Below are 22,689 nucleotides of genomic sequence, written 5' to 3'. Positions count from 1 at the left end.
AGCCCATTTAGCACAGTGGTTGTGCCACACAAAACAATGGAGTGTATCCTAAAAGTGAAGACAGGATTCAATCTCTTCTGTTATTCCTATGTTCTCTTAGATGGTTATAAAAGATGCAATGATGTAATCCGAAGATGTATTTTTTCAGGTTTCCAGCATTTAGCCCTCATTGACAATACAGTCATTATTTGGTATTCATAGTTATCTCAACGCTGTTTGTGAGATCTTGCTGTGTGATGAGATGTACATTTTCTTTTTGTATTTATGATGGTAATCTATTAGATAAAGAAAGCTGTGCATGTGCAGTCAGGGTTAGTTAAACAGGGAGGTTACCAGATACAGGTTGTCTGTGAGGTTTAAGAGATGAAAGGTTAAAGGTGTTAGATTGATGCATTTCCAATGCAAGGTTATGGTGAGTTTGAGTTACAAAATAGGGTAGTTCTAAAATTTGATTGTGTAATGTGTGGTGAAATAGTTTTTTCAAAAGGGAATTCAGAGTTGATGAAGAACTTCTGCATCTTTGATGGGTAAACAGGGAAGGTACATTAAAATTTATGTAAGGCAAAATAGAAAACATGAAAGATTTTTTATGTTTGGAGTTGAGTTCAAGGAGGTATATAGTAGAAGCTGAAATGAAAGGGGGAAGAGATTTTAAGGAAAGGAAGATTTAACTAAGTTTAATTGGAGTGGGGGAAAGTCAGCTCTTGTGTGGGATTAAGAAGTTGTGAAAGTTTTGAATTAGAGCCAACCATTCAGCATTAAACCAAGAGATTCTTTATTTTAGGAAACAATTTGTTTCTGAACTTCATTTTGGAATTCCATATCAGAGTGGAAGTGTCTCACAGTGTACCTTTAAGTGACATTAATTCCTTGCCTTGGGTAATATTTACTTCATTTTTATAGTTACAATCTGTAAGGGGTTGTTGCTAAAAAAAAAAAGCTGTTTAATTGTGTACTTTTGACTAAGCATGTCTTTGGGGGCTTTTTTAATTGTAAAACTTCTATCTTGCACTTCAGTTTTTTTATTTTAAATAAATCTTTTAATTTGTAAAATTCTGAAGATAATGCTTTTCTAAGATAATGCTGTTCTATGCTTTTAAGATCATTGCTCTTCCTCCTTGTTTTAACAATAAAAAAGGTTTATGATCAGCAAGACAGACTTTACTCTCAATCAGCTGTGGTTGTAATACTGTGTACAAATTTGTTGCTTGTTTTCCATGATGATTACATTAACAATACAAATTAGCTGCAAAGTACTTTGGGAGATCCTGAGGTGATGAAAGGTGTTTTAACATTGAGTGCTTTCTTTTTATGCTGCAACTGATCATTGTCTCTTTTTTCATAGGCAACCCCTAAATCCATCATAACATGCAATTACATCTACAAAGAAAAAGAAATTTCACAATACTGAATTAACTTTGAAACTTGGATTTTCTTGCATTCATGTAAATACTGCCAGGATTCTACATCATTGTTTTACTGAAATTGAGCAACTTTTGGAGTTTGGATATCCTCAGGGTGATGTAGAAATCCAGGAGTCGCTGTCACTAATCTAATGCTCCTCCAATCTACATTACAATCAGAATTTAATGAAAGCTTTCACTCATATGTCGTTGGTTTCACCATAAAAATCTTTGAAATAGTTATATTGCCGAAAAAAGACATCTTGTTGTCGAAGCTTTTTATCTTGTACTCATCAGTACAATTTGCAAGAACATCAATGTCAGCAGAAACAACACATTCACACTAAAAAAGTGCCGATTGGTTGGCAAATGGATTGTCAGTCACCATTATGAGAGGGAAATAATGTATATGGTTTATTACAACAATTTCTTAGGGTAAATAGCAAGTATGGATTATTAAGAGATCTCTATAAAGGGTTAATTGTCTCATTGCAAGGGAAAAGGGAATCTTTAAAACTGTTAGAAAGTTTAAGTAAGATCCCACAATTATGGGAAAAGAACATTTTGATATAAGCAAAGACTGCTTCCATAGAATCATGAATCCTACAATGCAGAAGGAGGCCACTCGGCCCATTGAGTCTGCACCGAATGCAATCCCACCCAGGTCCTATCCTCACAACCCCATGTGTTTACCCTAGCTACTCCCCTGCCATTAAGGGGAAATTTAACATGGAAAATCCACCTAACCTGCACATCTTTGGATTTTATGTGGGTGAACGACCAGCTAGAATGCCTAGAGATGTCTGCAATACTTAAATGGCTTGAATTAGCAGACAAAGCTGGCAGTGCAAGGCCAAGCCATAGCAACGAGCTCTACAGAAAAGATTATGAGGAGTCAAAGGGAGATAAGAAAGTCAGATAGACACACTGCTTTGTGAACATCTGCAAATTGTTTGACATAACACCCAAAAGCAGACAATGTTGGTATATAAGTAATGCTTTGCCTATGTGACTTACAATGTATATTGCATGGTTCTTCTGCTGGGTAGAGTCTGTCTCAAAGACCTTCCTCTGAAATAGTGCCCTCCCTGCTATATGCTTGAAAGTAAAGTGATCATAACCTATTCTGAGTCTCCTGTGGTTAGTTCAAAACAAATTAGTGATAACACCATCAACTGGCGCATTTTCCATGACAACGCCTTTACCAGAGTCCACTTGTTAACCAATCAGCACTCAGTTATAAATTTGTTGGTTCCCTTGACATGTCTTCTTGCAAATTGTCCTGATGAGTGCAAGGTGAAAAGCTTTGACAAAAAATCTTGTTGAATCAGGTGCAGAGTTTTTTAACAATGCACAACTTCAAAATTACTGCTAAGCAGCCTCACTGGATGTGAAGAGCTAATTTTATATGGGGCGGATTGGCAAATTTCTCCATAATTATAAACATACATTTTAAAAAAGTTTATTCTTTAGTTCCTGAGGAAATCCAATCATAATTTATTTCACTGTCTGAAAATTTGTATTTATCATGCCAAGTGCTTTTAATTTCAATGTGACTCAGCAGTGATATGGTGGCTGACTTCATTGATGCTGCATGCCTTACATTCTTTTAAATTGGTGCCAGATTTAAAATGCCACTGGGAGAGGGGAATTCCACATCAGAGAGATAGCTTGGTCTTCATGGGTAGCTTCATTTGAGGTCAGTGGCGAGCACCCTTGCTTTTGCCTCTGACTGCGAAATCTAGGCCATACTGCACATCATTCCATTAGACTTAAAAGTATGACCAGGTTTTATTTAATTTTAATCACGCATACATAGCATTTAAACAGAATACAGTACCTCACCATTAACAAGAGTTAATTAATACACATAGATCAAAACAAATTGATCCGAGTTCAAATCCTGCTAGGAAAGATGCTAGAATTAAGAATCTACTGATGACCATGAAACTATTGTCGATTGTTGGCAAAACCCATGTGGTTCACTAATGTCCTTTAGGGAAGGAAATCTGCTGTCCTTATCTGGTCTGGCCTACATGTATCTTCAGAGCCATAGCAATAAGGTTGTATCTTCACTGCCCTCCAAGGGCAGCAAGGGATAGGTAATAAATGCTGGCCAGTCAGCAACACCCATATCCCTCAAATGAATAAAAGAAATGAAGAGCGATTGGGGTTATCAAATGGTTCATTGGAAGCGTAGTCTAAAAAGCTTCTGTGGGCCCAATACCCTTCGGTTTTTGTTGTTTGACCAGCTCTGCATTCATTTCTGGTTATTGTTAAACAAGCATCTATTCCCACTATAAATGGGGGTACCAGGTATTTTCTTTTCTCATATAAATGATTATCAAGCTCGATCAAAACTCTGTGTTTAGTGTACACAAGGACAGGGGAACTGCTCAATTGGTGCAAAAACAGAAAATGCTGAGAAATTTCAGCAGGTCTGACAGCATCTGTGGAGAGTGGAGGAGTAGCATTATTAATTAAGGATAGTTTAATGGCTGCTGAAAGGCATTTCAAGGGCGACCTGCCTACTGAAGCAACATGGTCTGAAGTTAGAAATCGGAAATGAGCAGTCACATTGTTTGGAGTTTTCTATAGGCCCCCAAATAGTAATAGAGATGTGGAGGAGGGAATAGCAAAGCAGATTATGGATAGGTGTGGAGGTCACAGGGTAGTTATCATGGGTGACTTTAACTTTCCAAATATTGATTGGAACCTTATAGATCCAATAGTTTGGATGGGACACTTTTTGTACAGTGTGTGCAGGAGAGCTTCCTGACACAATATATGGATAAGCCAACAAGAGGTGGGGCCACATTGGACTTGGTACTGGGTGATGATCCGGGCCAAGTGTTAGATTTGTTTGTGGGAGAGCACTTTGGAGATAGTGACCACAATTTGGTGCCCTTCATTATTGCAATGGAGAAGAATAGGGTCACACAACAGGGCAAGGTTTGTAATTGGGTCAGGGGTAATTATGATGCGATTAGGCAAGAATTAGGGAGCATAAGATGGGAACAGAAACTGTCAGATATGGGCACAAATGAAAAATGGAGCTTTTTCAAGGAACAAATACTGCATGTCCTTGATAGGTATGTCCCTGGCAGGCAGGGAGGAAATGGCCGAGTGAGGGAACCATGGTTCACAAAGGAGGTTGAATGTCTTCTTAAGAGGAAACAGAAAGCATATGTAAGGATGAAAAAACAAGGTTCATTTGGGTCACTTGAGTGTTACAAGATAGCTAGGAATGAGTTAAAGAAAGGGCTTAGGAGAGCGAGGATGGGGCATGAGAAGTCCTTGGTGGGTCGGATAAAAGAAAGCCCCAAAGCGTTTTACTCTTATGTGAGAAATAAAAGAATGACCAGGGTGAAGTTAGGGCCAGTCAAGGATAGTAGTGGGAACTTGTGCATGGAGTCAGAAGAGATAGGTGAAGCATTGAATGAATACTTTTCTTCAGTGTTCACTAAGAAGAGGTGCCATGTTTTTGAGGAGGAGTGTGTGATACAGGCTGATAGGATGGAGGAGGTAGATGTTCTGAGGGAAGATATATTAGCAATTTTGAAAAGCCTGATGGTGGATAAGTCCTTTGGGCCAGATGGGATACATCCTAGGATACTTTGGGCAGCAAGGGATGAGATTGTGGAGCCTTTAGCTTTGATCTTTGTGCCCTCACTGACACACAGATAGTCACAGTAAGAAGTATCACATCACCAGGTTTAAGTCCAACCAGTTTATTTGATAGTAATCCCTTTTGGAATATTTTGATAGTACAAGCTTTTGGAAACGGTGTTCCTTCGTCAGGTGTGTGGAAGGTTCTGATCAGAGAAAGGCATATAAAGACACAGACAGTTTACAGAATACTGACTAGAATGCAAGTCTTTGCAGCTAACCTGCTATTCAATTCTTAAAGATGCAGACAATGTGAGTGGAGACACATTAGCATAGATTAAAGAGATGCGCGTTGTCTCCAGACAGGACAGTAAGTGAGATTTTACAAGCTCAGGCAAGTCATGGGGGTTACAGATAGTGCGACATGAACCCCAGATCCCGGTTGAGGCCGTCTTCATGTGTGCGGAACTTGGCTATCAGTCTCTGCTCAGCGACTCTGCATTGTTGTGTGTCGTGAAGGCCGCCTTGGAGGACGCTTACCCGAAGATCAAAGACTGAATGCCCGTGACCACTGAAGTGTTCGCCTGGTGATTGTCAAGCGATGTTCATTCATCCGTTGTTGTAGCGTCTGCATGGTCTCCCCAATGTACCATGCTTCGGGACATCCTTTCCTGCAGCGTATTAGGTAGACAACGTTGGCCAAGTTGCAAGAGTATGTGCCGTAGCTGGTGGATGGTGTTCTCACAAAGAACAAAGAACAAAAACAGCCCGGGAAACAGGCCCTTCGGCCCAATGAGCCCGCGCCGCCATCTCAACACCACCAGTCCCCCTCTCCACCCACGACCCTTGTCTAATGTTTTGTGGCCATCCACATTGAGGGAAACTGATTTAGGGACAATTTATTTCTGCCAATCAGCCTAACAGCACATCTTTGGGGTGTGGGAGGAAACCGGAGCACCCGGAGAAAACCCATGCAAGCACGGGGAGAATGCGCAAACTCCCACAGACACCGGCCCAAATCCATGTGTCTGCACAGCAATCAGCGATAGTCACTGAGCTGTCGTCTTGCCCAGTATCTGGTCCAGTTTAGGCACACACTAACGACATGAAGCACTAGGCCAATCTCAAACAACCAAGAGCAGCCCCAGTACGACCTATCGCGTGTATGCCCCTCGCTGGACACGAGGCGGACCGACTTATAACCTGTGAATGAAAAGGGAAAAAAAAACATTATTATTGTACCATATCTATTTACCTTACCAGGGACGCCCCAATGCTAACGACCCTTATTTAAAACAATCTCCTATATCCACCCATCTCCAACCCAGTCATGTGCCTGTCTAAGTTACTCTTAAATGACTCTAGTGTGTTTGACTCCACCACCTTACTTGGCAGAGCATTCCATACCCCCACTACCCTCTGTCATGTGAGATGATGTTATCCATGCTGATGATCTGGCATGTCTTGTAGAGGTTGCTGTGCCAGGGTTGTGTGGTGTTGTGGTCACCGTTCTCCTGAAGGCTGGGTAGTTTGCTGCGAACTACGGTCTGTTTGAGGCTGTGCAGTTGTTTGAAGGCAAGAAGTAGGGGCGTGGGGATGGCCCTGGTGAGATGTTCGTTTTCATCAATGATGTATTGAAGACTCCGGAGAAGATGTCGTAGCTTCTCCGCTCTGGGCAAGTACTGGACGACAAAGGGTACTCTGTCTTTCATGTCCCGTGTTTGTCTCCTGAGGTCGTCGGTGTGGTTTTTCACTGTGGCGCATCAGAACTGTCAATCGATGAGTAGAGTGCCATATCCTGTCCTTATGAGGGCATGTTTCTGCGTCTGGAGGTGTCTGTCGTGATGGAAGGAAATTTGGCCAATTGGATAAGTAACTGGCTATATCATAGAAAACAGGGAGTGGTGGTGGAGGGAAAATTTTCAGACTGGAGGCCAGTTACCAGCAGTGTACCACAGGGGTCTGGGCTGGGTTCTCTGCTTTTTGTGATTTTTATCAATAACTTGGAAGAAGGGGCTGAAGGGTGGATTAGTAAATTTGCTGACGACACCAAGATTGGTGGAGTAGTGGATGAGGTGGAGGCTCTTGCAGGCTGCAAAGAGACATTGATAGGATACAGAGCTGGACCAAAAACTGGTGGATGGAGTTTAACCCTGATAAGTGTGAGGTGATTCATTTTGGTAGGACAAACTTGAATGAAGATTATGGGTCAACGACAGGGTTCTGAGGAATGTGAAGGAACAGAGAGATCTTGGGGTTCATATCCACAGATCTCTGAAGGTTGCCACTCAAGTGGATAGAGCCGTGAAGAAAGCTTATAGTGCATTAGCGTTTATTAACAGGTTTAAGAGCCATATGCTGCAGCTATACCGGACGTTGGTGAGACCACATTTGGAATATTGTGTTCAGTTCTGGTCACCTCATTATAAGAAGGATATGGAAGCATTGGAGAGAGTGCAAAGGAGATTTACCAGGATGCTGCCTGGTTTGGAGGGTTGGTCTTATGAGGAAAGGTTGAGGGAGCTTCTCTTTGGAGCAGAGGAGGATGAGAGGCGACTTAATAGAGGTTTAAAAGATGATAAGAGGGATTGATAGAGTGGACGTGCATTTCCTCAGGTGGATGTAGCTGTTACTAGGGGGCATAACTATAAGGTTCATGGTGGGGGATATAGGAGGGATGTCCGAGGTAGATTCTTTACTCAGAAAGTGGTTGGGGTGTGGAATAGACTGCCTGCTGTGATAGTGGAATCCGACACTTTAGGAACTTTCAAGCAGTTATTGGATAGACACATGGAGCATTCCAGAATTATAGGGGATAGCTTGATCTTGTAATTGGACATTGAGGGCCGAAGGACCTGTACTGTGCTGTAATGTTCTATGTTAATGTAAGCCTACTTGTGCCACTAATAAATAGTTATGAATTGTTATTCTCTTGTCTTTATCCAACTAGGTCTGTTTAAATACACATGTAAATTATTTCATTACATTCTTGGCATGCACATACATAAAAACGTAAGAAATAGGAGCAGGAGTAGGCCATCCAGCCCCTTGAGCCTGCCCCGCCATAAGATCATGGCTGATCTGAAGTGGATCAGTTCCACTTTGTTATAATATTCACATGGTTATAATAACCAATCATTACCTGGGCATGTATGCATGATACTGAAATAACTTCACAGAAATGAGGAATTATAACGACTTGAAACACCAGCTCTATTCTCTCTGTAAGGAGTCTCACAACACCATGTCAAAGTCCAACAGGTTTATTTGGTAGCAAAATGCACTAACTTTCCGAGCGTTCCCCCTTCATCATGTGAGTGGGATTCCAGTTCACAAACTGGGCATATAAAGACACAAACACAATATACAAAATAATGATAATAATGAATAGCTCTATTCTCTCTCCACAGATCCCATCAGACCTGCCAAGATTTTCCAGCATTTTCTGATTTTGATTTAGATTCCAGCATCCGCGGTATGTTGCCTTTAGCTGAATTCTCCGGTCACAGCCCACTCCGCACGTCAGCCACAACTGAGCCTCCATCTGTCTGTCTGTTGTCTATCTCTGTCCGCCCGGGATTGCCGTCCGCCCTACCCCCGGGTCCCTGCACTTAGTTCCTACCCGCGGGGAGGATTAAGCGCGCACACACATATAGCAACAAAAACACTCCTTGCACTGCTATCCTAACTGCCGCCATTTGCCTCCAGGGTTCAACGCAGGGGAGAGGAATCCACCGGAAAAGTCATCCCGTCGCCAATTCGTCAAGACAAACGCATTGCCATCGGCTTGACACGATTCCTGGTCGTCGCGGCATCCAAACGCTGCGGCTTGTGTTTTATTTCGGGTGGGAAGGGGGAAAACTCTGGATCGGCCGAAGTTGAAATAATTTTTTTTAAGGAGGAAAAGACGAATTGGTGGTCGGACTGTTTAAGCACTAAATAACTTGTTAAAAAGAAAGCGACTTTTGGGAGTGGGGCAGGGATACAGACAGAAGAGGGTGCGGGCAATGAAAGCAGCTGGAAGGGAGCCGGTGCTAACGCGTAACCGTTAAAGCCGTTAAACGGCCGCCTGCTCTCGCGCTAGCCTCCCCCTCCACCCCCCGTTGCCATGGGTAACCAGCTGGCCGGCATCGCTCCCTCTCAGATCCTCTCGGTGGACAGCTACTTCTCCGACATCCACGAGTTCGAGTATGACAAGAGCCTGGGCAGCACACGCTTCTTCAAGGTGGCCCGCGCCAAGCACCGCGAGGGCCTGGCGGTGGTCAAGGTGTTCGCCGTGCAGGACCCCTCGTTGCCGCTCGCCGCCTACAAGCAGGAGCTGGAGGAGCTGCGGCAGCGGCTGCAGGGCGCGCCCAACTGCGCGCCCTTCCAGCGGGCCAGCTTCAGCGAGCGGGCCGCGCTGCTTTTCCGCCAGTACGCCCGCGACAACCTCTACGACCGCATCAGTACCCGGCCCTTCCTAGGCAACGCCGAGAAGCGCTGGCTGGCCTTCCAGCTGCTCACCGCCCTGGAGCAGGCCCACCGGGCCGGCGTCCGCCACGGCGACATCAAGACCGAGAATGTCATGGTCACCAGCTGGAACTGGCTGCTGCTCACTGACTTCGCCAGCTTCAAGCCCACTTACCTGCCCGAGGACAACCCGGCCGACTTCAACTACTTCTTCGACACCTCCAGGAGGAGGACCTGCTACATCGCCCCCGAGCGCTTTGTGGACGGGACCATGTTCAGCACCGAGCTGGAAGCGGCCAGAGACCCGACCACCCCGCTGGTGGACCTGACTCACAACAACCAGAGGACTAGGGGGGAACTGAAACCAGCCATGGACATCTTCTCCGCAGGTAACATTTCCATTTGAACAGAGGATAAAAGCAATTTAATGCGGATGCTGGAATCTGAAACCAACAGAGAAAATGCTGGAAAATCTCAGTAGGCCTGGCGGTATCTGTGTGGTGAGAAAAGAGCTGACGTTTCTAGTCCAGATGACCAAAGGGTCATCCCGACTCCAAACATCAGCTCTTTTCTCTCCATACAAATGCTACTAGACCTGCTGAAATTTTCCAGCATTTTCTGTTTAAGTTCCATTCGAACAGAGCTGGTTGGTTTTGAAACAAATGATTCTTTATTGATTCTGAGTTTTACAGCATAAAGAGAGGTCATGGAACCCCTGCAGTGCAGAAGAAAGGCCATTTGACTCGTTGAACCTCCACCAACAACAATGCCCCCTTCCCGTAATCCCACATATTTACCCTGCTAATCCACCTGATACTAAGAGGCAATTTAATATGACCAAGCCACCAAACCTGTGCATCTTTGGACTGTGGGAGGAAACCCACGCAGACGCTGGGAGAGCATGCAAACTCCAAACGGACTGTCATCTGAGGCTGAAATTGAACTCAGGTCCCTCGTGCTGTGAGGCAGCAGTGCTAACCATCGTGCCACCTTTTGGATCATTGTATCTGTGCCAGCCATCAAGCACTTATCCTATTCTTCAGCAGTTGGTTCTTTGCCTTGTATGCAATGGTGCTCATCTGAATGTTTCTTAAATGTTGAGCTTCCCAACTCTACCACCCTTTCAAACAGTGAGTCTCAGATTCCTACCATCCTTAGTGAAAAAGCTTTTCTTCAAATCTCCTCTAACTGTCCTGCCTCTTAAACACAGTAAAAAGTCTCATGTCAGCTTCATGTCCAACAGGTTTATTTGGTAGTAAACACCACTAGCTTTCAGAGGGCTGCTCCTTCGTCAGGTGAGTGGGGACCAGTTATTGATCCCTCTACTAAGGGAAGAAGTTCCTTCTCATCCAACCTCTCTATGTCCCTCGTAATTTTGCATACCTCAAATTAGGTCCTCTCTCAGCCTTCCCTCTGCTCTTAAGGAGAACAACCCCAGCCTAACCAGTTTCATTGCTGAAATGCCTCAGCTCAGGCAACAAGCTGGTAAACATCTGCACCTTTCCTAGTGCAGTCATATCCTATAGTGTGCTGTCCAGAACTGCACACAGTACTCTAGCTATGGCCAAACAAGCGTTTTATACAGCTCCATCACCCCCCCTTAGTTTCTATATGTCTCTGCTAATGAAGGCAAGTATCTCATATGTCTTAACTAATGTATCTATTTGTCCTGTTGTAATTACTCATGTTTTAGGAAGAACTGTGTTTCCAAAGTAATGTGGGGATATTGTAACTAGAGATTCCTGTGATCACTTCAGTGAATGGTTTGTCATCTTTTCACTGACATATTTTGTGCAACCATTGAGAAATGAGCACTATTTGGCCAGGCATGTGTAAAACTCTGAACGAATAAGTCACAGGACAGTGTTGTGAGGCCATGCCATGAGCGAGTGCTATAAACTAGATAGAGGGACACGCAACACATAATCACATAAAGAGGAGTGTTTTGGGGGCTTTGAAAATAATGAGGAAAGAAGCAAAACAACAGTATTGTCGGCAAAGGTGCCAGGAAAGCGTAAACTTAAACTCATCAAATAGATCCTTTTGATGAGAGAGAATGCTGGATTTAATATTTTCAGCCTTTGTCAGATTTAAACTCAGTTCTTGGTGCAAAAGGATAGTGCGATGTTGTCAAGGAACTAGATTAAATATGTCAGTAGATTGCATTGTAGATTGAGCTGGTGAAATTTATGTTGACGCATCATCCACTATAAATCTAGCATCTGAATATAGTTTTGATGACTTTGCTGTAGGAGCCATTTTTTTAAAAAAAAATTACTGGGATGTGAATGTTACTGGTTAGACCAACATTTGTTGTCCATTCCAAATAGTTCTTGAGAAGATGATGGTGAGTTGCCTTATTTGTGTACTTAGAAATAAACATGTGATCCTCTTGCAGTACCAAGGGAATTAAGTCAATGACCAGCTATTGTTACTGGTGCTAAGATGGTGTCATCATCCCCTTAAAGCAGTTAAGAACATAAGAATTCGGAGCAGGAGTAGGCCATCTAGCCCTTCGAGCCTGCCGCACCATTCAATAAGATCATGGCTGATCTGAAAGTGGTTCAGTTCCACTTACCCGTCTGCTCCCCATAACCCTTAATTCCTTTATTGATCAGAAATCTATCTACCTGTGACTTAAACATATTCAACGAGGTAGCTTCCACCGCTTCAATGGGCAGAGAATTCCAGAGATTCACCATCCTCTGAGAGAAGTTGTTCCTCCTCAACTCTGTTCTAAACTGACCCCCCCTTTACTTTGAGGCTGTGTCCTCAAGTTCTTGTTTCCTTTCTAAGTGGAAAGAATCTCTCTGTCTCTACCCTATCTAGCCCCTTCATTATCTTATGTCTCAGCCTTCTAAACTCCAAAGAGTACAGGCTCAATCTCTCCTCATAAGCTAACCCCCTCATCTCCGGTATCAGCCTGGTGAACCTTCTCTGTACTCCCTCCAAGGCCAATATATCCTTTCGCAAATAAGGGGACCAAAATTGCACACAGTACTCTAGTTGCGGCCTCACCAGTACCTTGTACAATTGCAGCAAGACCTCCCTGCTTTTATATTCCGTCCCCTTCGTGATAAAGGCCAACATGTCATTTGCCGCCTTGATCACCTGCTGCACCTGCAGACTGAGTCTTTGCGATTTTTGCACAAGGACCCCCAGGTCCCTCTGCACAGTAGCATGTTGTAATTTTTCATCGTTTAAATAATAGTCCATTTTACTATTATTCCTTGCAAAGTGGATAACCTCACATTTGCCAACGTTATACTCCATCTGCCAGATCCTCGTCCACTCATTCAGCCTATCCAAATCTCTGCAGACTTTCCGCGTCCTCCATGCAATTCGATTTTCCACTCATCTTTGTGTCATCAGCAAACTTTGTTACCCTACACTCGGTCCCCTCCTCCAGGTCGTCTGTGTATATTGAACAATGGATGGGGTTTGAGTTATTTCTATGATTTGGCCCAGATGTCATCATACATAAATGTATTCAATTAAACAAAGTAAAGACACAGTAGATCTCCACGAAGTAACTGCAGCTCTGCACTGACTCTCTTAAGCCTGGAGCTCATTCTAATGATAATGAGGACTGAATAGGATACAATTCGATGTATTTCTAACAGTTACATTGTTTCATTGTACTTGCAAAGTCGAGCAATATGATCATGAAACAAAAACCTTGGGGTTTTGTACTCTAATAGTTTTGAAGATCACAATTATTGTCTGTCAAAATTAACCCGTTGCAATTTATTCAGTACAAATTATGGTTAATATTTTTATACTTCCAATTTAAGTCTGTATCTAAAAACACAATCGCTTACGGTATATCAGTGTTTATTACTATGGTGCTACCTTCTTGCTTGGCAGTCTCTAATTCTTCAGACTTCTGTTGTTCAATTTACATTGCACCTAATTAAACTGTCACACATTTCACTCGCCGATGTCATTTTAGAAATTTAGTATAATGTTACGCCACATCCTTCTGTGAACTGTCAAGCAGCTATTGGTGCTTCAAATATTCATCGAATAGTCCAATACTAAACATTCTAAAATGTTTGCTACGTACAGGGTTTTGTATTCTATTTACAAAGTTCTGTATTCTCTTCACATTTTTCCTGTACGTACCTAACATGAATTAAGCTAAGCATTATAACCATTAATTCAACCCTTCAATCAGTCCTCAAATTTGGAATTTCCACTAAAACTATATGTACACATCTGATGAAAATAACTTCATTACTATAAAGTCATTCATTTCTATGTCAGCTTGAAAGTTGATAGCTGCTTCCAACTCCAATAAAAGTTGATAAATGCTGTTATGACCACAGCAGATATCAGTTGCTGAGTATGCTAAATCCCAGAGGAAAACTCGACTTGCAGCCCATAATCCCTCTTTTTGTATTCTAAAAATGAGAAGAAACTTCCTGATTTCAGCAATTCCAGTATTACTTTTGGGATTTAAAAAAATTATTAACAAGAAAATAAAATGTAAGCATGTAAAATTGCAGTTATACAATTAAAATAGTCTTGCAAAACACCACACACAAAGCCTACTTGGGTCAGATGCACAAGTAAACATCTTCCAGGCAGCACTCCCTTATAGATGTATAACTATAAAATCCAGTAATGTTACCCAAAACAAACGGCAGTTCTTGTAGTAAAAGTATACACATGACCCTCCAAACTTACTTCTGCTCTGCTGTAGAAATCCAAGAAACTTCAGAAACAAGACTGCTTACTGAAACTCAAGGTTCGTCTGACTTGACTGGATAGCTGATTCAAATTTTGCAACTTCTCCCAACACAATGCTCTTGCGAGGTGGGTTTCTCTATGCAGCCAACCTCAATTCAACTCAGTACCTCATCTTAAATATTCTTTTCCCCTTCTATCTTTGATTCCATTGTTCTCAACAATTCTTTGAACTTTTACAAAATGTAAACTCATGTTTTTCCTATTGTCTCCCCTTTTGGGTCAAATAAAATTGAATAATCTTCCCCTTGCAAAAGACTTTTATTCCCCTTCGAAACATAACACCTGGAAAAAGAAGTTAAGTCCTTCGCTATCTTGACTTGATTTATTATTGTCACATGTATTAATACAGTGAAAAGTATTGTTTCTTCCACACTATACAAAGCGTACTGTTCATAGAGAAGGACATGAGAGAGTGCAGAATGTAGTGCTCCAGTCATAGCGAGGGTGTAGAGAAAGATCAACTTAATGCAAGGTAAGTCCATTCAAAAGTCTTGACAGCAGCAGGGAAGAAGCTGTTCTTGAGTCGATTAGTATGTGACCTCAGACTTTTGAATCTTATCCCCGATGGAAGATGCGGGAAAAGAGCATGTCCGGGTTGCATGATGTCCTTAATTATGCTTTGCCTAGACAGAGTCAACGGATGGGAGACTGGTTTGAGTGATGGAGTGGACTACATTCACGACCTTTTGGACCTCCTTGCAGTCTTGGGTAGAGCAGGAGCCATACCAAGCTGTGACACAACCAGAAAGAATGCTTTCTATGGTGCATCTGTAAAAGTTGGTCAGAGTTGCAGCTGACATTCCAAATTTCCTTAGTCTTCTGAGAAAGTAGAGGCATCGGTGGGCTTTCCGGGCAGCATGGTAGCACAGTGGTTAGCACTGCTGCTTCACAGCTCCAGGGACCTAGGCTCAGTTCCTGGCTTGGGTCACTGTCTGTGTGGAGTTTGCACGTTCTTCCCGTGTCTGTGTGGGTTTCCTCTGGGTGCTCTGGTTTCCTCTGACAGTCCAAAGATGTGTGGGTTAGGTTAATTGGCCATGCTGAATTGCCCCTTCGTGCCCCAGGATGCATAGGTTAGAGGGATTAGTGGGTAAAATATGTAGGGATATGGGGATAGGGTCTGGGTGGATTGTCATTGGTGCAGACTCAATGGGCTGAATGGCCTTTTTCTGCACTGTAGGGTTTCTATGATTCTTAACTATGGTGTTGGCATGGGGAGGCCCAGGACAAGTTGTTGGTGATCTGGACACCTAAAAACTTGAAGCTCTTGACCCTTTCTACCTGCTGATGTAGACAGGGGCATGTTCTCTTTTATGCTTCCTGAAGTTGATGACAGTCTCCTTCATTTTGTTGACACTGAGGTAGAGATTATTGTTGCTGCACCAGTTCACCAGATTCTCTATCTCATTTCTGCACTCTGTCTCATCGATGTTTGAGGTCCGACCCAGTACGGTGGTGTCATCAGCAAACTTGAAAATCAAATTGGAGGGAATTTGGCCCCACAGACAATTTTCTAAACTTATTTACTTATAAGTTAACTTGACCCTAGCTTCAATATAAACGTATGCATTTAACATCTCTGTTCCTTTCATCTCCCAATTCTCCCTGATAATCTGTCTCCATTAATCTTGTCTCATCTTAATTATATAATTTACATACATGGCCTTCATTACAGAATAACATGATATTCCCCAAAATATATATTTTAAAAATCCATCCTTACTTCATTTTTTTTCTCTTTATTGTTTGATTCTAGACAAAAAAACACAAGTTCAGCATGCAATTATAAAGAAAATGGAATGCGTACTGTGTACCGTTGTCATCTCCTTACTTGAGGAATGAACATGTATTGAAAGTTGTTCAAAGGAGTTCAGTAGGCTGATTCCTGGGATGAATGGGTTGTCTTTCGAGAAAGAGTTCACAGATTTGACTTGGAGATTAGAACAAAGAGAGATGAAATTGAAATACAAGTTCCGAGGGGACTTGACATTGTAGATGCTTGAAGGAGAGAATTGGATGCACGGTTTGAAAAATGGAGATGAGGAGGAATTTCTTTTGAGGTTTGACAGTTTTTGGAATTCTGTTCCCCAGAGTGGTGGTGGCTGGCTGCTGAAAAAGGCTGAGGATCAGGAGCAGAGAGAGAGAGCTAAGATTTTACCTGTTAAAAACCTGTTTAAAATAAGTTTAAAGCACTTTACTCTTTGTAGAACTGTTTAAAGCATTTATTTATTGTATTTATTGTATTTACTGCTTTAAGAATTCTGAGGGTGTGGTGAAAAGGCATTTGTGGACCAGCCTGCTTTAAATCAGCGCCAGGTTTAAAAGGAGGCCTGGTGTAGACAGCGGGCAGCGGAGTGAGTGGGAAGCAGAGTGAGTTAATAGGGCTTAATATCAAAAAGGGCTTGAAGGAAAAAGGCCAGGTGAGTTTGTTTGAGAAAAAAACAAGGAAAAAAATTTTTTTCAAAACTACTACAGCAAGAAACAAGGAAAAAAATTTTTTCCCCATAAAAAATTACAGTGAATAATGGAGGGGCATGTGATGTGTGGTTTCTGTATGATGTGGGAACTGGCGGACGCCAGGGTCCTTCCCAGTGACCATGTCTGCAGTAAGTGCAGGTTGCTGGAGGAGCTCCAGCTCAAGGTGGATGAGCTGGCCTCTGAGCTACAGACACTGAGGCTCATCAGGGGGAGAGAGGGTGCCCCTAGACTGGCTAAATCTAAGGGTCAGGGACAAAAGGGGGCTGCTGGGAGGAGGAAGGGGGGTGAGGAGCGGAGGCCTCAGCCTCTTAATCTGCATAACAGGTTTGAGGTTCTTGCTTCCAGTCTGGAAGAGGACGAGGCAGGTGAGGTTGGTGAGCAAACTGCACACGGTACAGTGATGCAGCAGGACATAGGCAAAGAGAAGGGGAAAAGGAACGTAGTAGTGATTGGAGATAGTGGGGTGAAGAGTATTGACACTGTCCTTTGTCACAATGACAAAGTGCACAGAAGGGTGTGTTGTCTGCCTGGTGCTCGGGTCCGGGATGTCGCAGCTGGGCTGCAGAGGAACCTGGAGTGGGAGGGTGAGAACCCGGTTGTTGTAGTACATGTGGGTGCCGGCGACGTAGGCAAAGTGCGGACTGAGGATCTGGGGAGGGAGTATGAGAAGCTGGGAATGGAATTAAAAAGTAGAACCGACAAGGTGGTCGTCTCTGGGCTACTGCCTGAACTAAGTGCAGACGGGCGTAGGGTTGACAGGATAAAGGAAGTGAATGGGTGGCTCAGGGATTGGTGTGGGAGGAATGGGTTCGAATTTATGGGGCATTGGCACCAGTATTGGGGTAGGTGGGACTTGTTCGGGCGGGATGGGGTTGGTCTGAATCGTGCTGGGACCAGAGTGTTGGCGAATCGAGTAAAGAGGACTGTAGACAGGGCTTTAAACTAATTAGGGGGGGGGAGGGTGCGAGGGTAGGTGACGCTACGAGGTCTAAAGTTAAGGATAGGGTACAGGTAAGGGAAGAGGCCAAGGATGTCCCAATTGGTGGCGTTACGGCAAATAGGGTCCAGGTGAAGGCTGGGATGAAAGCGCTTTATCTGAATGCACGAAGCATTCGGAATAAAGTGGATGAGCTGGTGGCGCAGATCGACACAAATGGATACGATCTGGTGGCCATTACAGAGACGTGGCTGCAAGGTGACAGGGACTGGGAGATGAATGTACAGGGCTATCAAGTGTTTAGGAAGGATAGGCAGGAGGAAAGAGGGGGTAGCGTAGCTCTGCTGATTAAGGATAGTATCAAGGTGGTAGCAAGGGATGATATCGGAGCCAAAGAGCAGAACGTGGAATCGTTGTGGGTGGAGATTAGGAACAGCAAAGGGAGGAAGACGCTGGTGGGTGTCGTCTATAGGCCCCCGAATAATGATCTGGAGGTGGGGCGGGCTGTTAACGCGCAAATAAGTGCGGCATGCAGGAATGGGACGGCAGTAGTTATGGGAGATTTCAATCTGCATATTGATTGGTCGACCCATGTTGGACGAGGTGGGCTCGAGGAGGAGTTCTTGGAATGCTGCCGGGATAATTTCCTTGAACAGTGTGTGTTGGAGCCGACGAGGGAGCGAGCTATCTTGGATCTGGTGCTATGTAATGAGGCGGGTAGAATTAGGGACCTTGCGGTGAAGGATCCTCTTGGAGAGAGTGATCATTGTATGGTGGAGTTTCTGGTGCAGATGGAGGAGGAGAAAGTGGGTTCCCGGACACGCGTCCTTTGTTTGAATAGAGGGGAGTATGGTAGGATGAGAGAAGAATTGGCGAATGTGGACTGGGGGAGTGCGTTGGAAAGTAGGCCTGCTGAGGAGCAGTGGAGGATCTTTAAGGAGATCTTTCTTGGTGCTCAGCAGAAATTTATTCCGATGGTTAAAAAGGACAGTAGGAAGAGAGGTAATAAGCCGTGGATAACGAAGGAGGTGAAGGAAAGTGTTAAATTAAAAGCGGAGGAATTTAGAGTAGCTAAGAGCAGTGGGCGAGAAGAGGATTGGGAAAGGTTTAAATGTCAACAAAGATTGACAAAGAAGTTGATAAAGGAGGGGAGGAGAAGCTGAGGCTGGGCTAGCACTTAATATAAAAAAGGACAGCAAGAGTTTTTATAAATATATAAAAAGGAAGAGGCTGGCTAGGGTGAACGTTGGTCCTTTAGAGGATGAGAAAGGGGAGCTAGTGGTAGGGGATGGGGATATGGCTAAGGTCTTGAATAACTTTTTTGTTTCTGTCTTCACGGAGGAGGACGTGAATAATTTGCCGGGTGTTAGCGATGGAAAGGTGGTAGGAATGGAGGGTCTTAATGACATTACTGTTACTAGAGAGGCGGTGCTCGACAGACTGGAGGGGCTGATTGTGGACAAGTCCCCAGGACCGGATGGAATGCATCCGAGGGTTCTGAAAGAAATGGCGGAGGTGATAGTGGATGCCTTGGTGGTTATTTTCCAGACGTCGCTGGATTCCGGGGAAGTGCCGGAAGATTGGAAAACGGCTAATGTTACGCTGTTGTTTAAGAAGGGTGCCAGGCAAAAGGCGGGGAATTATAGGCCGGTTAGTTTAACGTCTGTGGTAGGTAAAATGTTAGAATCCGTCATTAAGGAGGAAATTGCGAGGCATCTTGAAGGGAATTGCTTGATAGGGCGGACGCAACATGGTTTCATTAAAGGGAAGTCGTGTCGGACAAATTTACTGGAGTTCTATGAGGATGTGTCTAGGGCAGTGGATAGAGGAGAGCCGGTGGATGTGGTCTTTCTGGATTTTCAGAAGGCGTTTGACAAGGTACCTCACAAGAGGTTATTGCAGAAGGTCAGGGGACATGGAGTTGGGGGTAGGGTGTTAGCGTGGATAGAGGATTGGTTGTCAAATAGGAGGCAGAGAGTGGGGGTCAATGGGTGCTATTCGGATTGGCGGTTGGTGACTAGTGGGGTGCCCCAGGGGTCGGTGCTGGGGCCTCAGCTATTTACCATTTATGTAGATGATCTGGAGGAGGGAACCGAGTGCAGGGTGTCGAAATTTGCTGATGACACCAAGATTGGGGGAAAGGCAAATTGTGCGGAGGGTGTGGAGAGTCTGCAGAAGGATCTAGATAGGCTGGGCGAATGGGCCAGGAAATGGCAAATGGAATTTAATGTTGGCAAGTGTGAGGTGGTCCACTTTGGTAGGAAGGACTATTACTTACGTGGCGAAAAACTGCAGCAGGCGACGGTGCAGAGGGACCTCGGGGTCCTTGTGCATGAGTCGCAAAAACCCAGCTTGCAGGTGCAGCAGGTGGTCAGGAAGGCGAATGGGATGCTGGCCTTCATAGCGAGGGGGATTGAATATAAAAGTAGGGAGGTCTTGCTGCAGCTGTATAGGGCATTGGTGAGGCCGCAGCTGGAGTACTGTGTGCAGTTTTGGGCGCCGCACCTGCGCAAGGATATTTTGGCCCTGGAGGGAGTGCAGAGGAGGTTTACTAGGCTGATACCGGAGTTGAGGGGATTGAGCTATGAGGAGAGGCCGAATAAACTAGGCTTGTACTCGTTAGAGTTTAGAAGAATGAGGGGAGATCTCATTGAGACGTATAAGATGATGAATGGGATGGATAGGATAGAGGTTGAGAGACTCTTCCCGCTCAAAAAAGACAGTAGGACTAGGGGGCACAGCCTCTAGATAAAGGGGAGGCGGTTTAGAACGGAGTTGAGGAGGAACTTCTTCACTCAAAGGGTGGTGAATCTCTGGAATTCTCTGCCCGTTGAAGTGGTGGAGGCTGCCTCGCTAAATATTTTTAAGAAGCGGGTTGATGGGTTCTTGATAAGAGAGGGGATTAAGGGTTATGGGGAGAGGGCGGGAAAGTGGAACTGAGCCACAACAGATCAGCCATGATCTTATTGAATGGCGGGGCAGGCTCGAAGGGCTAGATGGCCTACTCCTGCTCCTATTTCTTATGTTCTTATGTTCTTAATGAGTGGCTTAATAGGCTGAATGGCCTATATCTACTACTTCTTACGATCCATAATATATTGAAATAGTCAGCAGCTGCCTTTTTTAAGGCACCTTGGCATGCTAAACATTAAACAGCTACAAATAACTGTAAAATTAAGTATTTGCTTTGACCATTACATCTCTTTTGTGAAAATTTTTGCTTTAAACACTAAATGATTTATTGGGAAACTAGATTGCTGTGTTATTTTAGCCCAGTGTTTAAAAGCTGTTTTAACTTGTACCAAATTAATCTGGAATCTATAGGTAATGACTATATTTATGCTTATTAATTCCTCCTCTTCAAGCTAATGGATTAATTGGCTGGGAATTTTCATTTTAAATTTGCCACACCAGCACACACAAACGTGAAATTTCAAGTGCAAATTTCGTCCTACACAAATTGAATTTGTTTTTCATGTTGTTTTAAAAATATTCCACTAGAAACTCGCATAACCCACAAAATTGGTCACATCCTAGGTTGTATAATCACCGTTGCAGGCTTTTGAGGTAGCTATTAAAATTAAGCTAGTTCTTTTGGATGGGAGGGCACTAACAAACAAGTTTTAAAACCATAGGAAAATATTCTTATTTACAAAGAAACTGATTACTTGTACAACAGTATAATTGATCCCATGGTTTTTAAAGTAATTCTCAATTATTTAAAATTAGGTTACTCGCAGATAGTGATTAAATTTATTTCCAACTGCATTAACCAAACTGCATCAGGTTAAATCCTTAATACATTTAAAGAAACAACATTTACAAAAAATCGAATACTGCTCAATTGTGCCATTTTAAGGTAGATTTTACATTTGCTGTATGTAAATTAGATAAAATTGGAGGGGGAAAAACCACTTTGTAAAACAAATGCAGTTAGCCGATTACGTCTAAAACAGAACCTCCGCTCCATTAACTCAAAGCTATTTTCCTTGATGTTAACCAGTGTTAATTACTTGAGCAGAAACTTTGAGAAAACAGTGCAGGGGTCTGTAGAAAGGCCACAGAATATTAATCTTAGTTTTTAATAGTTTATTAGAAAATGGGCCATCATTCATTCATATGGTAATTTACTCATTTTGTAATTATCAATGCAGCCTTTAGTTAACACAAACAAATAGCATTTGAAAACATTTTGACATGTGGAACAAAATTCTAAACTGCATTAATTTATTCCAATCTACCTAATTGCTAAAGAGTTTCCTTGCGATAGAAATTGTGATTTAGTGTGATTAGACCGTACGTTTTAAGAGTAATTGCAAAGTTTTTTTTCAAGCTGAGGGAAAAAATTTGACTGCATTGAATGAGTTTACCTGTAGCTTGCATGCACAAAGAATCAAAGGTTAAGGAAGCAGTTGCAGATTAAAAACTTTGTTATGCTGTTTAGTAGTTAGAAAGTTTTCTATAGTTTATGCAGTATATGATAGTTTTGCAAATATTTGTGTGCGCATTAAACATATTTTTACATGTAATATCTATGTCGCTCAAACTTTTTTTGTTATCATGTATAGGGTGTGTTATTGCAGAGTTGTTCACAGAGGGAGTGCCTATGTTTGACCTATCTCAGCTGCTGGCTTACAGGAATGGACATTTTTCCCATGAGCAGGTGCTGAATAAGATTGAGGACGTGAACATAAGAGGTCTGGTAAGCATAAACTAGCGACTCAAAATGCTTATTATTGCAGAAAGCATTGTGATCTGCTGGAGCAAATATGAATCTTTTAAAAAATATAACTCAAATAGAATGCTGAGGAAGGGATTAAAACATAGAAATATGTGCAGAGAGTTTGTAACATTATTGGAAGACCTCATCTCAAAATTTCAGACTACACTTAGCCATTATGCATATTATGTTTTATGGTTTATATACCAGGGAATCAGTTAACCGTGGCTGTTGAACACTTGAGTAAATTAAGCAAATTTAACATTGTAATTTAAACAACTAAGTTGTATCATGTATGTGTTCTTCCATTGGTGGGATAGTATTCTGAATAGAAGGTGTACCAT

The 22,689-nt window shown here is 43.1% G+C and overlaps 1 protein-coding gene across 2 annotated transcripts in view; it reads left to right on the top strand.

The window, feature by feature from the left end:
- The first annotated feature begins 7,499 nt into the window (after positions 1 to 7,499).
- The window catches only part of pik3r4 (phosphoinositide-3-kinase, regulatory subunit 4), a 79,492-nt gene continuing 64,302 nt past the window's right edge, over positions 7,500 to 22,689 (top strand). The window contains exons 1-2 of one of the 2 annotated variants that reach the window (XM_080203397.1): positions 7,500 to 9,850; positions 22,194 to 22,327. In XM_080203397.1, coding sequence (XP_080059523.1) covers positions 9,121 to 9,850; positions 22,194 to 22,327 — 864 coding nt within the window. In that variant the 5' untranslated portion in view covers positions 7,500 to 9,120. The remainder of the gene's footprint in view (positions 9,851 to 22,193; positions 22,328 to 22,689) is intronic. The other variant, XM_080203404.1, reaches the window with a different exon arrangement.

This window comes from Carcharhinus amblyrhynchos, chromosome 2 (genome assembly GCF_965287045.1).
Source record: "Carcharhinus amblyrhynchos chromosome 2, sCarAmb.v2.hapA, whole genome shotgun sequence".
NCBI lineage: Eukaryota > Metazoa > Chordata > Chondrichthyes > Carcharhiniformes > Carcharhinidae > Carcharhinus > Carcharhinus amblyrhynchos.
This window is presented reverse-complemented; position numbering and strand designations above follow the sequence as displayed.